The sequence below is a fragment of the Protopterus annectens genome, chromosome 10.part0 (genome assembly GCF_019279795.1).
Source record: "Protopterus annectens isolate FY-2018-M chromosome 10.part0, PAN1.0, whole genome shotgun sequence".
NCBI lineage: Eukaryota > Metazoa > Chordata > Ceratodontiformes > Protopteridae > Protopterus > Protopterus annectens.
In genome coordinates, this window is record NC_056744.1 from 104,987,670 (window position 1) to 105,003,237 (window position 15,568).

At 39.1% G+C, this 15,568-nt stretch overlaps 1 protein-coding gene across 1 annotated transcript in view; it reads right to left on the reverse strand.

The window, feature by feature from the left end:
* LOC122812984 (E3 ubiquitin-protein ligase rnf213-alpha-like) overlaps positions 1 to 15,568 on the reverse strand; it is a 1,982,151-nt gene that overhangs the window by 18,822 nt on the left and 1,947,761 nt on the right. The window contains 1 exon segment of the mRNA XM_044085079.1: positions 12,957 to 13,135. Coding sequence (XP_043941014.1) covers positions 12,957 to 13,135 — 179 coding nt within the window.

Genomic DNA, 15,568 nt, shown 5'->3' on the forward strand with positions numbered 1-15,568 from the left:
GGAGCTTTTTACCTGTTTAACTGTTATGTATAATTTTCATTGCTTGCTTGTTTTAATTGTTTTATGTGTGAAATTGTTTTTAATGTGGAGCTTTTCTCCCCGGGCCTCCACTGAAAATGGGCCCTTTGAGCCCAGTGTACCTCCCCGGTTATCAAACTGGAAATAAAATAAATAAAATAAATAATAAAATATTTTTAAATAAACATAAAATAGTAAGAGAATAATAAATCTAATAATAAAATGAGATGAAGGAAGTCCCTGAACAGGGCTTATCTGAGCAGTAAGCCAGAAAAAAACAGTGCTGGATCCTATAAAGTGTCAGCGGACTTTCTTTTTTAGCAGAAAAAGACTGAACACTTACTGCCTGTCTTACCGGATATGCTCAGTCAATCAGGTGTCATAGGAAGAGAGAGGGAAGGGAGTCTGAGCTTTTGAAAAATCAGAATGAAATAGACAAGGATTAGCCTTATACATTATAACAGCATTTTCAAATTTGTTTCTCTAATTTATGGTGACTCCTGTCTGTCTCTCCCACTACTTTCCATTCCATGACATCAGAACCTTACTCTGTCCAGTTCTCAGTTCCTTAGATTTGTACATGCAGCTTCTCACTGCACAACCATTTACAGATGTGCATTTTCCAAAAGGTAGCAGATGATGGCAGATACTTAGGCACTTAAATGTCAAGTTACTGAAATTCCAAGCTATTTTACATTTCAGATTACTTTGAATTACTACTTCATGCATGCATATAATTTATATCAGTCTACATACTCATATTTAATGAAAGAGCACAGTTTAACATGAACTAGTTCACAGCCATGCTCACCTAGAAGCCCTAAGAAAGCACATCATGCCTTCTATGGGGCATTTTTATTTTGTAAAGTTGAATCTGCCTTCCTTTAAGCCAGTCTTTACTTGCTATGAAAGCAGTGTTTCTAATGGCAATCATAAGAGCATTATAAATTTCAGACCAACAATCTTTTCAGCAATGAATCTTACCTTGCATTCCCAAAAAAGTTAACCTCGAGAAAAGCGATAAGCTCCTCTCAGATATTTGCACTGGAATTCAAGATCATCTAAATTTCAGTCAGCCATTCTTCTTTTCAGAAACGACCAATGAAAGGAAGGCTTTATTCCTTAATCTACAATATATATATATATATATATATATATATATATATATATATATATATATATATATATTTATATACCAAGTACCCACAAGCTCAACAAAATGGACCACTTGCCCCAAGAGCAGTGCTTTTACAAATGGGTAGTTTAATATTACGTCTTATTTCATGTAAGTTCCAAGCTGTGTGAAACGCTATTAGATGATAGCACAGTGTCTTAGCTAGCTTTCCTCTGCAATGTGCTAGAGGCAGACAGTCATGCAGAAGAAATCTGAACCACTGTACTTACTTATCGTACAGTAGTCTGGACTTAAGCACTGAGGGATTCTCAGATAATAGTAATGAAGATCCCTCCCACTGTCAGAAGACATCCCAATTTCAAATTCCCTTTTTTTGGTTTTAATGAAGATCCCTCCCACTGTCAGAAGACATCCAGATTTCAAATTCCCTATTTTGGTTTCAGTGATGTTCATTTTTAGGTCATTCCTTGGGAAAGTACAGTTGTGTAAGTAAACTTACCATAGCAGAAGTTTGAATGATCCCAGCTGTAGTAGCCTTAGTTATATAGGGTTATATCCTACCAGGATAAAACAGCTGCCTGGCTTCCAAAGTTTCAGAGCACCATCCACACACCCAAACTGTCAGGCAACTCGAACTGAGCTGACTAAAAGACAATATTGGGTGCCAAGCCACTCAGAGCTTTCTTGCCAACACAGAAAGAGAGGCTGGGTCCTGAAAGGGCAATGCTAGGAACAACAAAAAATAAATCTCTGCACCCTGGCATTAAAAAACACATACCAAAAATACAACAGGAATGGAGTGAGGGAGTGGCTACTGCAGCAATTATCATTCAAACATATACTATTATGGTAAGTTTACTCACACAACTGTACTATGTTCATCATACTGACCACTGCAGCAGTAGCCTTAACTATATGGATAGATTACCCTAGCTTACTACATTTGGGAGGTGGAAGGAAAACAGTCTAGGAGCCCCTGGAGAATAGTCCTAACAAAGCCTGACCTGGAACTAGAGAAAGAATCAAGCTTACAGTTCTTTTTAAAAATATGTACAGAGGACAAAGTAGCAGCCTCTAGAATACTTTTAGAATCCAGCCCTTTCCAAAAAGCCACAGATGAAACCAAGGCCCTGGAAGAGTGGGACTTAAATTGGCATGCAAAAGTTTTGTTATCATGAGTATAATAGAAGTTAATAGCCTTAGACAACCATTTAGAAACAGTCTGTTTTGATGAGGATGTCCCTTCTTACCTTCATAAGATATGAACAATTGATCTGAAAGATTTAGTACTGTCAAGATGGTACTCGAGTAGTCTGTGGACATCTAAGGTATGCAGTATCCTTTCTCCTTCATTTTTAGGTTCAGGGAAAAAAACAAGGAGATGGACAGTTTGGCTTAAAGTAAACTTGGATACCACTTTAGGCATAAAAAAAGGATTATTTCTCAAAGAAACTGTCCTTGTAGAACATGAGATAGGGTTGACTCACTATAAGAACTTGCAACTCAGATACACTTCTTGCAGAGGTCACCAGTTAACTTGAGGGCTTCTTATGAAAAAATCCTTTCAAAAACAATTTGACATGACACTACATTGAAAGAGAGGATCTATGGTCAGACATGCTGAAATGGATGATAAATGAACCTTGACAGAGTAATAGGAAAGGCCACAGGACAATAACTCACACAAATACAGTAAAAACAGAAAACAAACCAAAAACAAAGGTGATGGCAGGAGGGAGCAGCTACTGCAGCATACTTCTCAACTGTCCAGATTTTTGCAGAATATCCAGATTTTTGCCTTATATTTTTGGTCTGGTCGTCATAAAACCTGTGGTTTTCTGGCGAGTTATGGATGGCTGAAGCCACTAAATAATGGAATACATTTGAATTTCAAACTTCTTATCTTTCAGAAAATACATGCTAACACAAACAATGTAATTTTAGTGACTTTCTAACTTTATAAGAGCAGTATTTAAAATCTGTCTCTATTTTTGGGCCTTTGTCTCCTCCTTATTTTAGGCTTTGTCCAGATTTCTTGCACTAAGAGGCTGAAGGGTATGTACTGCAGCAGTGATCATTTCAATGTCTACTGTTGGGGTAAATATACTTATAAACAAACTGTACCATTTTCATCATATTGATCACTGCTGCAGTGCTCTAAATGAGTGCTGGTTATGTTGTTGGCACCAACTAGAAAACCTTTTCCATTTGCTAGTATATGATTTTGTAGTGGCAGCCTTTCTTGCCTTCTTTAGTACCTGCTGCACAATCTCAGTAAACAGGTGCCTAAAAGGAATTAAGACATTATTATCCAGGCAGTCAACTGAAGTTGATTGATGTCAAGGTGTATTAAACACCCCTGCTCTTGTGTGAGTAAATCCAGTTTGTGAGGAAGCTTGTGGTAATTAGGTCTGGCCATTTCCAAAAGAAGGGAAAACCATAGTTGCCTAGGCCAGACGAGAGTCACCACAATGATCTTGGGGGATTTCTTCTGAATATTCAGAAGTGCCCTGGATATTAGTGGAAAGGGTGGAAAGGCATAAAGGAACATTCCTGTCAAAGGAAAAGAAAAGGCACCTGTCTTTCAGGCCTTCTTGCATGGAGTCCTGAACAAGAATCCTGTCAGTTGATTGTTCAGACAGGAAGCAAAGAGGCCTACTTGAGGAGCTCCCCACATATGGATCAAATCTTGGAAGACCCGAGACTTCCAAGATGGCTGCATATTCAGTAAGAACTTAATTCTAGATCTTCCACTGCAAAAACAGAAACTTAGTAGAGAAAGCCAGTGGATTTATATTTCTGGGTAAATTTCAGTGACTGGCTGGTAAGGGCACTGCCTGGATGCCAGGAAAAAAGAAATACAGAGAACCTGAAGGAAAATCAGCTACATCAGCTACAAAAGATGAGGAAAAACACTGATTGGGAAAGTACTATAGCTGTTGAGCAAAAAGCAGTGCAAGCTTCAGACAAAACTTCCAGTCACCTAGAGGAAAGTAAAAGACAGCTGCACACAGACCTAATTAAAATAGAGGAGACACTGGTAAAGTATATTGAATCAAACAATAAAAGGCTGGATAAAATGGAAGAAGCTTTAAAAAGATATTCAGATGAGGTGACAAAACTGCAAAACTCAGAGGTCAAAATGAAGAAAAGACTGTCTGAATATGAGATGTCTCAAGAAGAGAGGTTTCAAAATAATAGAATTAGAGGACAAAGCACGTAAGGAAAACCTGAGATTTTTTGCTGTACAAGAGAAGTTGGAAGGAACAGACTGTATTAATTTTATGAAAGCACAAATAAGCAGCTAGACTGGTACTCTGCAGCAGGAGTTGTTAATCGAAATGGCACATCATGTGTATGCTCCAAACCTGGCTATGAGAAAGCAACCTAGACATTTAATAAAGATGCAGTCCTTCCAGCAGAAGGAGTTGATTCTGTCAAAACTGTGGCAGAAAGACAAAGTACTAAAAGTGGGAGACAGCAGAGTTTGTAGAGAATGATTACTCATTGCACACCGTGCAGAAGAAGCGTAAATTTATTCCACTATTCAGGGAATGTTGAGAAGCAGGAGTGAGATTCAAACTGCTGTATCCCACTATCTTCAAAATATTCTTCCATGGATGGACGAAATCATTTTTTGATGACGTACATGCAAAGGAGGAAATACAAAAGTTTGTCCAACAAAACATCAACTGTGAAACAGAAGGAGATTCTGCTTCTTGGTCTTCTGGTAATAAAGACCACAGAGAGACTGTACCAGTGAAACCTTTTCCAGTGTTTCAATTGAAAATACTTGAGAGAAGGAAAAAAGCACAAGAGTTGGCTAAAAGAACCAAAAGCAAATTGGAAATGAAGCAGAGACAGGATCTAGGAAATAGAGATTAACAGTAATAAAACCAGTGACTTGGAAACTAACACATGTGGGATTATTAAGCAATAATTATATTTGCAAAATATGACAGAACAAGAAAATCTGGAAATATTGGACTCTTTTGAACTTTGTTAAACTTGTAGGGGGCTCTAAACTATATGCCCTTCTTCATGTCACTACTGTTTGGAAAAATACCTAGGAGAGGGGAAGAGAAATGAGAAAGTAAACTGTAAGTAAAACAATTTTTTTCTTAATGGTATTATTTTTATAGTGCATGATTTTCTTTGCATGCTATAAAATAAAGCTTTCTCAGTTACTTTTAAGTGTAATGGGGATACTAATGTAAACAGATGCTCCTGTTTTTTTTCCCCTTTTTTTCTTTCTCCTTGTTCACTTTTAAGAACTGTTGGCACTGCAATGTAAAAAAAAAAAATCTTGGAAAACCCGCAGATCTAATTTCCACTCTAGAGGGTCTGCCCTTGTCTTGCTCAGCTTGTCTTCCACATAGTTTTGCACTGACAGAATGTATGATGCTTGTAGAGTGAAGTTGTGTTGTGAAGCTATTATGAACCTATACAGAAAATACACCCCTGGGATCACTTCATTGGCTCTTCTTGACAGAGGCTCAGTTAATTAATCAATGGGGCAGCGAAAGTTGACACACTCTGGCTAGGGTTATAAATGTCCTCGGGCAGATAGCCTAGTACCTACCTATGAATCTATGAAACTATATCCCAAGCTAAAATGGCTGATACGCAAAGGCAGTATGATCTGGTTAGCCCCTGCTTGCTGATGTACCACTAGACTGTTCTATTGTCTGTAACAACTTGAAGAGGTCATGGGGACCAAAGATGATTCACAGAGTTGAGTGCCTTGATCATGGCAAGCATCTCTTTCATATTTATGTGTTTGCATCTGTCCTTAGTTTCCAACACACCTTGCACTTTTTTCATAGGTTGGTACTAGGGTATCAGCCCTAGGGCCTATACAAGCCTAGCCATAACAATTCCCTGGCCCACACTATTTACTTCCCTGGACCCCTGTCTAGCAGAGCGACTGACGTGATCCCCAGGGTGAATTTCCTTTCTCCCATCCAATCGTCAAGGTTCCTTTTGAAGAGGGCCAAAGAGGCACTCTGCTTGACATGTATGGGCAATCTATTCCGGAGTCTGGGGAGTCTCTGGGTCAGGAACCTATCCCTCCAGCATGTTTTGTTTATTGTGATGACAAGGTTTAGATCCCTGGAGCATGTGGCTTTGAGGGACTGAGATTTCTTTAAGCGTAGCATGTCCAACAGCTCTGGGTTTGACATGGCCTTGTATGTTAAGCAGAGATCGTCTCTGAGTAGATGATGTGAGACAGAGTATAGCTGGAGTTTTTTAAGGTGGTCAGCGTAGGGCATCTGCTTTAGGCCTGTGATTCTTTTAGTGAGGTATTTCTGTGGCCTTACCAGTTGTTGCAGATGTCTTGAGAGGTACATACCAAAAGGGGCATTGCATTCTATAATGGGTCTAATGAGGGATGAGTACAGTGGGACAATGACCTCCTTTTTTCTGTATGAAAAGCCCTTAGTGATGAGGTGTGCTACATAGAAGGATTTCCTGACTGTTGTGGTGATGTGGTTATCGAAGGTGAGACCACTGTCCACCTGTGTCCCTAAGTCTCTTATCACACTTTCGGTGTTTAGTGTACCTTCCTTCCTGAAATTGCTCTCCAAGCAAAGTCTGAATCATCTGTGGTGACTAACTGTTTTGAACAGTGAGGGAGAAGGCAGACCTGGGTTTAAAGATATCTGTTATCGCTACAAAATGATTTGTCTTCTGACAACCCCTAGCACTGGGATTTGAAAAGACAAAGGGTGTTGGTGCTGGGGCCAAATAGGGTTCAAATACTACTGCATCTTTCTTATCTGGAGTCTTTCCAGGGGTATCATGAAAATCACAAAAGCCATGAAACCCAAAATCCTGAGGTATTCCTTGCAGTGATTGAAATTTGAGTGGAAAACCTTAGAAATAGATCTAGATAAAGCTCTATGCTTTACTTTGGAAGAAAAGCTCTTTAAACTGAGGTGTTTAGTTGACATCCCAGGAACACAATCCTGTGTGAAGGAGTCAAGAAAGACTTTTGAATGTTCTCTTGGAATCCCAGCTTTTGTAAGAGCTTTCTCACCCAAGACAGATATTCCTGACACTTTGAAAAAGACTATGCAAACATAAGCAAATAATCTAAATATGGACAAATGTGGATACTATGTTGCCTACCATGAGCTATAACTGGAGCTAGACACATTGAGAAGACTCTTGGTACAGTGGATACTCCAAAGGTTAAGACAGAGAACTGATTCAGACACATAAAACATTAAGAAACCTCTGATGAACAAGGATGTGAGACTAAGCATTTTTAAGTCTAGTGTTACCAGGAAACTTGAAAGTGAAAGAAGAGGCAATAGGTTGTTATGTGACATTTTGAATGTGGGCACTATCACACATATTTAGGAAAGAAACATCCAGAACTGGTCTTCAAATATTTTCTTTCTTTGGTACTAAGAGCATCGTTGAATAAAAACCCTTCCCCACCTAGGAAGGAGAAAATGGTTCTATCACTCCTTGGGACAGCATGTGATTAACTGGTGGAAACAAAAGAGTCTAATTTGGAGAATGAGGAATGAGCCCCTGGAAAAGAGGAATTTCCTCCCACTGCCATCTGTAACCTTGATGAATGATCTTCAGAACCAATTTGTCTGAAACTATCTGTTGCCAAAGGGCAAAATGGAAATTCAGACTTTCCGAAGAAAAAAGGGGGGCATGGTGGGAGGGGGTCATAAGGTCCCTTGAACAGTCATTCAGATTTGCTGGACTGTTCTTGGTTTTGGGAGGTTCGCGGATTCTTTTTGGAATCTCTTTGCCATTTCTTCTTAAACATCTGTTTATTAGTATTTTGTTGAAACTGTTTATTCAGCTTTTAGTCAAAACTGGATGATGAATTAGAGAATCCCTTAAAACATTTGGAAAAGGAGGGCTTAAAAATCTTAAGAGATTCCCTGGATCAGCTTACCTCTTTCATCCTACTTTCTGATCGACTCTGAAGCAGAGGGGCCAAAAACTAAATCACTATCCAAAGGGGAATTTAAAATCTCATCATCTGGGAGATTCTGAGAATGCAGCCATGCAAACCTTCTCAAAACAGTACCAGTGGTCATAGCCTTGGAAGAAGTATCAACCAAGTCATACACACACTGTAAACTATGAGTAGTGATGTGCATTAGAAAAAACTAAATTATTTAAAGCAGATTTTCCTCGCAAGAAGAAATTGCAGACAAAACATTCCTCATACTTTCACAATTATAACAAATTTTAGCATATAATCCTTACAATTCAAAATTTTGAAAATCAAAGTTGCAGAAGTATAATTTTTTTTCCATACGTACCAATAATTTTTCCATCATTATCAGAAAGAGTAGGATTAGAATTAACTAAGTGTTTAGCAGCAGTGGGCTCAACAAAAGCTATAAGTGCCGAGTAAGGTTTGGGAATAGTATATAAAAACTTAGAGTGAGGAACGTTATACATCTTATCTGCCTTTTTAGAGGCAGGTGGGTGACTATCAAGAAATAGCAGACAGTAGCACACATATTCTCTAAAGCAGCTAGAGCAGGAGGAATGGGTATAGGTCCTTGAAATTCCCTCAGTTACAACTCATGGTATTTTCTTAGGAACTGAGAAACCTCAGTGTTCTCCCAGTGAAAACACTGGCACATTCTCACAATAGCCCTAAAGCATCCCAGAACTTGTCTTCCTCAAGCCACTGTGCAGGTGCTACATATCTGAAATTAGCTCTCAGCTAGGTGGCCTGGCCACCAGTGGCTTCTAACAAATGGGTGCTCAACATTATTGTCACAGGTTACAGATTCAAGAGGAAAAAAACATCTGTCTCCATTTAGGGGGGTCTCCTCTCATCCTCTGGACCAAACTTTATTTCCTACTATTCTCTGGTAAATTCTGATTCAGGAATCACAGAACTGGTCCTTCCTTCTTAAAGAATGAGAGGTTCCTACTACAGAATTTTCCTTGTCCCCCCAAAAAAGATCTGTCATGGAGACCTGTGTTCTACCTTTCCTTTCTGAATACATTTATCAAGGTCCCCAAGTTCAAAATGCTCAGCTTGCAGACAGTGTTTCCCCTGTTGCTAGACCATTGCTTCATGTCCTGGATTTGAAGGATAAATACCATTATATCTACATTGCTTATTGTTTCAGGAAATTTCTGACATTTATTGTGTTTGGTTCCCGATATCAGTTTTATGTATTGCCCTTTTGGTGATCAACTGTAACTTGAATGTTTAACAAATGGCTTGCCCACTGTGGCCCACTGTTGCTCTCTGGGCATTCACAATTTTCCTTACTTGGATGATTTGCTGATCTGTACCTAGTCTGCATCCAGTCTGTCTGGATTCACTAGAGAAGGTCTTGGCCATACTCTCACATCTGGCATTAAAGCTGCACCTTCAGAAGTTGCATCTGACAGCCTCGTAAAGACTAATTTTTCGGGTATGCCTAACTGATTCCAAAAATAGAATGGCCTTTCTTCCTGAAGACATGACCAGATGATGTTTCTAAAATTCTCAAATGAAAATGTCACTTTAGCCAGAGACTTCTAAACATTCTTGGACTGATGGCATCCATAAATCTTATGATACCATTGTCCCATCTTCACATGACAAAAATTCAATGGTATGTCTGAAATTGATGGATCCAGCACAGTGGTGGAATGAATAGTGGAATATTAATTCAGGACTTCCTCCTTCCAGTGCCAGAGTAGTCTCTCCAGATAGATTTGTCCAACTTGGCTTGGGGAGCTGTGTCAATAGGGATGCAAGTGTAAGCCACTTAAGGATCAAAGGACATAAGAAAGCACATCAATATCAAGGGGGTGATCCATGCTTGAAAGTCCTTTACCACCTATTGACTCTGGGTTTTCTTCTGGTGGTTACAGAAAACACCAGAGTGATGTGGTACTGAAAAAGGGGGCACAAGGTCTTACTTCCTGAGCCATCTGGCAATGATGGCCTGGGAGCTGGCTTTATAGCATTCTCTGACTTTTCAGGCATCGTACATCCCATCAGAGTAGAACAGACTAAGCATATCCTGGGCAGACACGCACGAGTGGCAGCTCATGGCAGTGAGGTTCCAGGATCTAGTCCAGATATGGGGAATGCATCAAATAGATCTGTTTACCTCCTTTTAACACAGACAACTGGAGAAATTCTGTTCCAGACATCCCTGCAGCTGTATTTGGAAGACAGTTGCATTCTCATTCCCTTGGAAGGGAATGCTCCTGTATGCATTCCCACTAATTCACAAGGTACTTCTGAAGGTTCAGAATAAAATCCCAAAGATCATTGTGGTAACCCCTAATGGCCATGGAAGGAGAAACCTCTACAGGAAGAATAAGAAATAGAGCTCTCCTCTGAGTCTTAATCAGAAATCTGAGGAGAAAACCCTGTATCTGTCTCTTCATCGTCTTGCTCAGATTCAGATTCTTGAATCTCTTCAGGAATAGATGTATCCCTCTTTCTTTTACCATAAACTACTTTACAAGAGATATCAGTAACATGTATTGAACCCTTAGCCAGACCCAGTAACTACTGCTCTCAAAGAAGGAAATTTGACAAGAGTAGACTCATGCTTAGTTTTCTGTTTCTTTTTGACAGGAAGAATGTGGCCAACTGTGTTACTAATGGCAGCAGCAGGTCACTTTGGATGGGCACAGCATTCTGACACAACAGGGAAACCTTCCTTGTTCCTTCTCCCAAGACCGACAAGAATGGCTCTCCTTTGCCACTGAGAGGATCCCAACTACCACAGAGGACATTGATAGTCCCTGGTTCTTTATAGCTGTAGGTGTCACACCTAAGGATTTTGGTGTAAAAGAAGAGTGGTCTAAGGTACAACAAATGGCCACAGCACAATCACCCACCTGTGGCTGAGACAAATTGCTAGCCTGCTGTGGTTGCAAAGGCTTTTTGGTTAACTTTTTCTTTTTGCAGCTGGAAGAAGGACATTCTGTGGGACCAGATGCCTCTTTCCCGAGGAAGACAAGCAGCAAATGCCAGTGAAATTACAAGTCTTTCAAAGTCACTTTTTTCACAGAAAAACATAGTAAAAACCACTTTGCCAGCCCACAAAAGGTAAAATCAACACAATTTCTCCACAGAAAAATATTTTTCAGTAACTTTACACAAGTTTTAAACTGACAAGAAAAAAAAAGAGTGCTCCTGTTTAAAAGTACAATATAGTCTCACAACAGTCTGTTAAAGCACAAAAATCCTAGCTTTAAAATAACTTTCATGAAGAGAAAAGAAGTAAAACACAAACATTATTTAGAAAACGGAAGCCCCCCCCCCCCAAATGGAACTTATCTGCCCAGCAAAGGGAACAGCACAGAGCTGACCTTCGATCCTCAAAAGCCTTAGAGGAGTATACTCTTTGGTGGCAGTAAAGTACTGTAGGGCTTGGCACCCAAGCGTTAGCTCAGCTTGAGCTGCCTTACAGTTTGGGTGCGTGGAAGGTACCCTGAAGTTTTGGAAGTTGTCATACCTTTGGCAGAATATAACCTTTGTAACTTAGGACTACTGCAGTAGTGATCAAAATGATGGACATACAGTTCAAACCCTAGTGCTTAATGCCACAAACAAGCTTTTGAAAGAGGTTCCATTTTCCCTGTCGCTCTCATACTCCATTACCCCCTATTCTGTTTTACAAGCTTTGCCATTTTTTGCAACATACTTTATATGTCCCCAGTGGAAAACTGGAATGGGCATGGTAGTTGACTTGCCTTTATCAAGGAGGTGACATCAGGACCACAAAGGACGATTAGCTCTTCTCCCAGTCTTCAGATAACAAGCTAGAATGTTTTTCTAGGAACTGATTTGGAGTGCTAATGATGCAATTTAACCACAAGCAAGTTGAGGTCAAGTGCCTGAACAAAACTAATAACCACAGTAAAATGCAAAACCAGGCACTAACAGGAGGTTGAAATGAAAATGTCCACTGATGGCTCAAATAACGAACAATTTTAATACATTAACGCAACCTTCACAACAGCGTTTTCATCCAAAATGGACTTCATCAGATGTGAAAAACAAACATTCAATTCCCTCCCCTTTTATACTTCCCTAAATTGATAATTAAGTCAGTTTGCAGTAATCACACCATCACAAATTAACCCAGCCACTGTTAACCCCTTAGTAAACCAGAGTAAAACCCTGAAAAAAACACTGTTGAGTAGTAATAAAAACAGCATAAAAATGTAGATGCAGAGTTTCTACAATGGTAAATATAAAAATATGAAACGTGTGTATAAAATTGTAGAACATATGTAAAATGCATCCTATATATTTAATATATAAAATAAAAAAGCATACAATATGCTAAAATCAAATGAAATAGAATAAAATGGAATAACTTCCTAATTGGGTCAGTCGTGACATTTTCTATCCTAGATGCATAAAAATATATATTTAAAATGCTGAAACTAATGAAACATCTCCCCCCAATAATGAGAAAAAACATAAACTGCCAATTTATAATTTTGCAGCTCTCATTCTAAGAATGGGGGTGATCGAAATATGTTCAATATTGTTTTTTCAGGGTTTTACTCTAAGATTTTATTTAAATGAACTTAAAAAGGAACCTCAGTGCTGAGACTTAACAGGTGCCCAAGACTTTATAATTCATATAATACATGTAGATCGAGAATGGAAGAAAGGCTGATTGCATAGCACTTAGGGGAGCATCCAGCACATAAAAACTAGAAATGGATATTTATGAATGATACTCCAAAAACCACTAGTGCTTCTATTGATATCTGGAACATTTTGACTTTTTTTATAGGAAGATTTAACATATGGCTGTTGTGTCATTTGAATTCTTACCTCCAAGAGGATGTGAAATTGTTTTCTAGATGAAAGTGTCCAGTCTTTAGCACTAGAATTTCATGCAGCTCTAGAATAAATGCACTGACATCAGTGCAACCAAAGAACATTTTCAGGTTTTCCTTGTCATCTGTGCTCAAATGCTGTTTGTAATTATCAGGGATTTTCTCAAATGGCTCCTGCAAAACAAAAAAGGAAAGTATGCCAACAAGAAAAGAGGTAACTATTAAGTCAGTCTACAGTGTTTAAACAGTGAGAAATAAATTCTTCAATGTTGAGCATGCAAGGAACACATTATATAGCTATATATTTTCAAACAATGTTCAGCAAACACGCTGCCTTACTGGCATCTCAGTAGTAGTGCCCTGCTCTTCCCATTGCCTGTCTTTGAGTGTGAAGGACCAATCACCTGGCAGGACCAGGACTGCCCTTCAAACCCACACAAAGGACCATTTCAGTTTTCTGGCACCATAGTAAGAGAAGGACCTCTCTCTGATTTACTTCAGCTACTGAAGTCAGATAAGAAAATCGTTTGGGTTTTACTTTCTTACTCTCCCTTTTTCTTTCGGTGTTAATTCTGTTGATTTGCCTTTTTTTCTTATTGGAAAATTGTATGTACATCAACTTTTATTTCTCTTACAATATGAGTTATAATGTTCATTTTAAGCTAATTCTGTGTTTCTGTTGCGAGGGTGGGGGGGGGGGGTAAACCTTTTAATGTTTTTTATGGCCTTTGGTGAATGTTTAATTGATTTTCTGTACTAAGGCCACTTTAACGTAGTTCCTCTTTTTGCCTCTTGCTGCCACAACTGCAAAGTTAATCACTGCTATTATTTCTGTTGATTAAAAGCTTCTTTTGAAAGTTCTGACAGGAAAAACGTGCTGTTTTGATATTTTTTTTATTTGGTGCTATGATTATTTGGGACAACTGAATAGATTTGCAGCATTTAAATTTTTTTCATTTAAATTGCGGTTTCTGGCACTTTTTTTTTTTGTGAAACTTCTGAAAGATGGTATATACAAAATCCCTTGTCTCAGGCTACTTTAAGCTGTTTTTATCCATGTGGGGCGTAACTGGCCTTAATTTATTAAAACTGGGGGTCTTTGTGACATGTATTTTGAGCTTTGTGATAGTTACTGAAATTACTGTCTTTTTATCTCAGCGCAGTATTCACAGAAATAGACTTTAGATTTGTGTTTAAAGGAAGAATAGTGGAATTTGTCCATTTTGTAGTGTGCTAATTGTGCAACCAGTATTTGGTACTGATTTTGCTAGTTTTCTGTCCTCTGATATGGTGCCTCTCTATCTACCCTTTGTGCACCTAAAAACATTAAAATAAATAAAAAAATGTTATTTTATTTATTTAACATTTGTTTACCGGGAAAGTCCGACTTGGAACAAAACCAGTTTTCAGTGGAGGTCCTGGAAGAAATGCTCCAAATGCATGTCTTTGTATTGTGGGAAGAAACTGGAGTACCCAGAGGAAACACACATGAAAGCAGGGAGGACATGCAGACTCCGCACAGAAGGCATCAAGCCGAGAATTGAACTGGAGAACCTCTTGCTGTGAGGCGATAATGCAACACCTGCACCATTGAGCTGCCCAGATATATGCCTAGCCTATATGGTTTGTGACAGCCTTGGGTAGGCTATCAGACCACTTGCATTCTGTTATCTCCAGGTCCCCTGGTGTTGTGTTAGTACTGCAACTGTGCATTACATGAAGGTAAGACACGTCCTCTGGGGATGTACCATTGCCTGCCTCAGGTATGGCAGAAACAAATCCTTTAGGTATAAGGGAAGTTAGGGATGCAGAATCATTTATCAGTGTTAATACATCTCTTCCCCAGGGATTCTCCCACTAGTGCAGTGCATGCAAAGAAGAGGCAGAAGACCAACCGTGTGTTAGAGCATCAGTCTTTGACTGCCCCCCCCCCCCCCCAAGATGGTGGGTATGACTAGATACATTGTTCACAGGGTGCAAACCTAGTCTATGAGAAATGCTGGTGCTACCACCCTGTTCAACTATCCAAGGATCCTGATTCTGAAGAGGTTTCAGACCTGGCAGTCTGATCAGTTTCTTCTGAGGATGAACAGGTTCAGGAACCTAAAAAGATGTCTTCTTTTTCCCAAATGCTGGTTAGCTTTAGGGATGTACTCAACTGGCTGCACATTTGATCAGCAATGTTTGTGATCTTTTAGAAAATAAGACCCTGGACATGGGCATCTTTCCTCCATTGATTTCAGCACTGGAGGATGTTTTTAAGAAAGCTCATAATTCTCCTCTGCTCTTTGAGACTCTGCCTAAAACAAGTGTTTAACAAATTTATGGTATATTCTGCCATGCTTGGCCTCCAAGCCCCTTTGTCTGTGGACTCTGCTTCTGTATTTACAGTGACTTCTTATAATAAAATAACTTTTTCTTTTTATAATCCTGTTCCTAAAGATAAACCAGGCAACTGGCTAGAATTCAGGAAAGAAGCTGGCTCAGTCCAGCACGGTATCTTTTAAAGTGTTTAGCTACCAGAATTTTATGTTGAAGTTTGTGTTGAGATGAATTTATAGTTTTGATGAGTTTGCAGCATCATTACTTGCTAAGCAAAATGTCTGT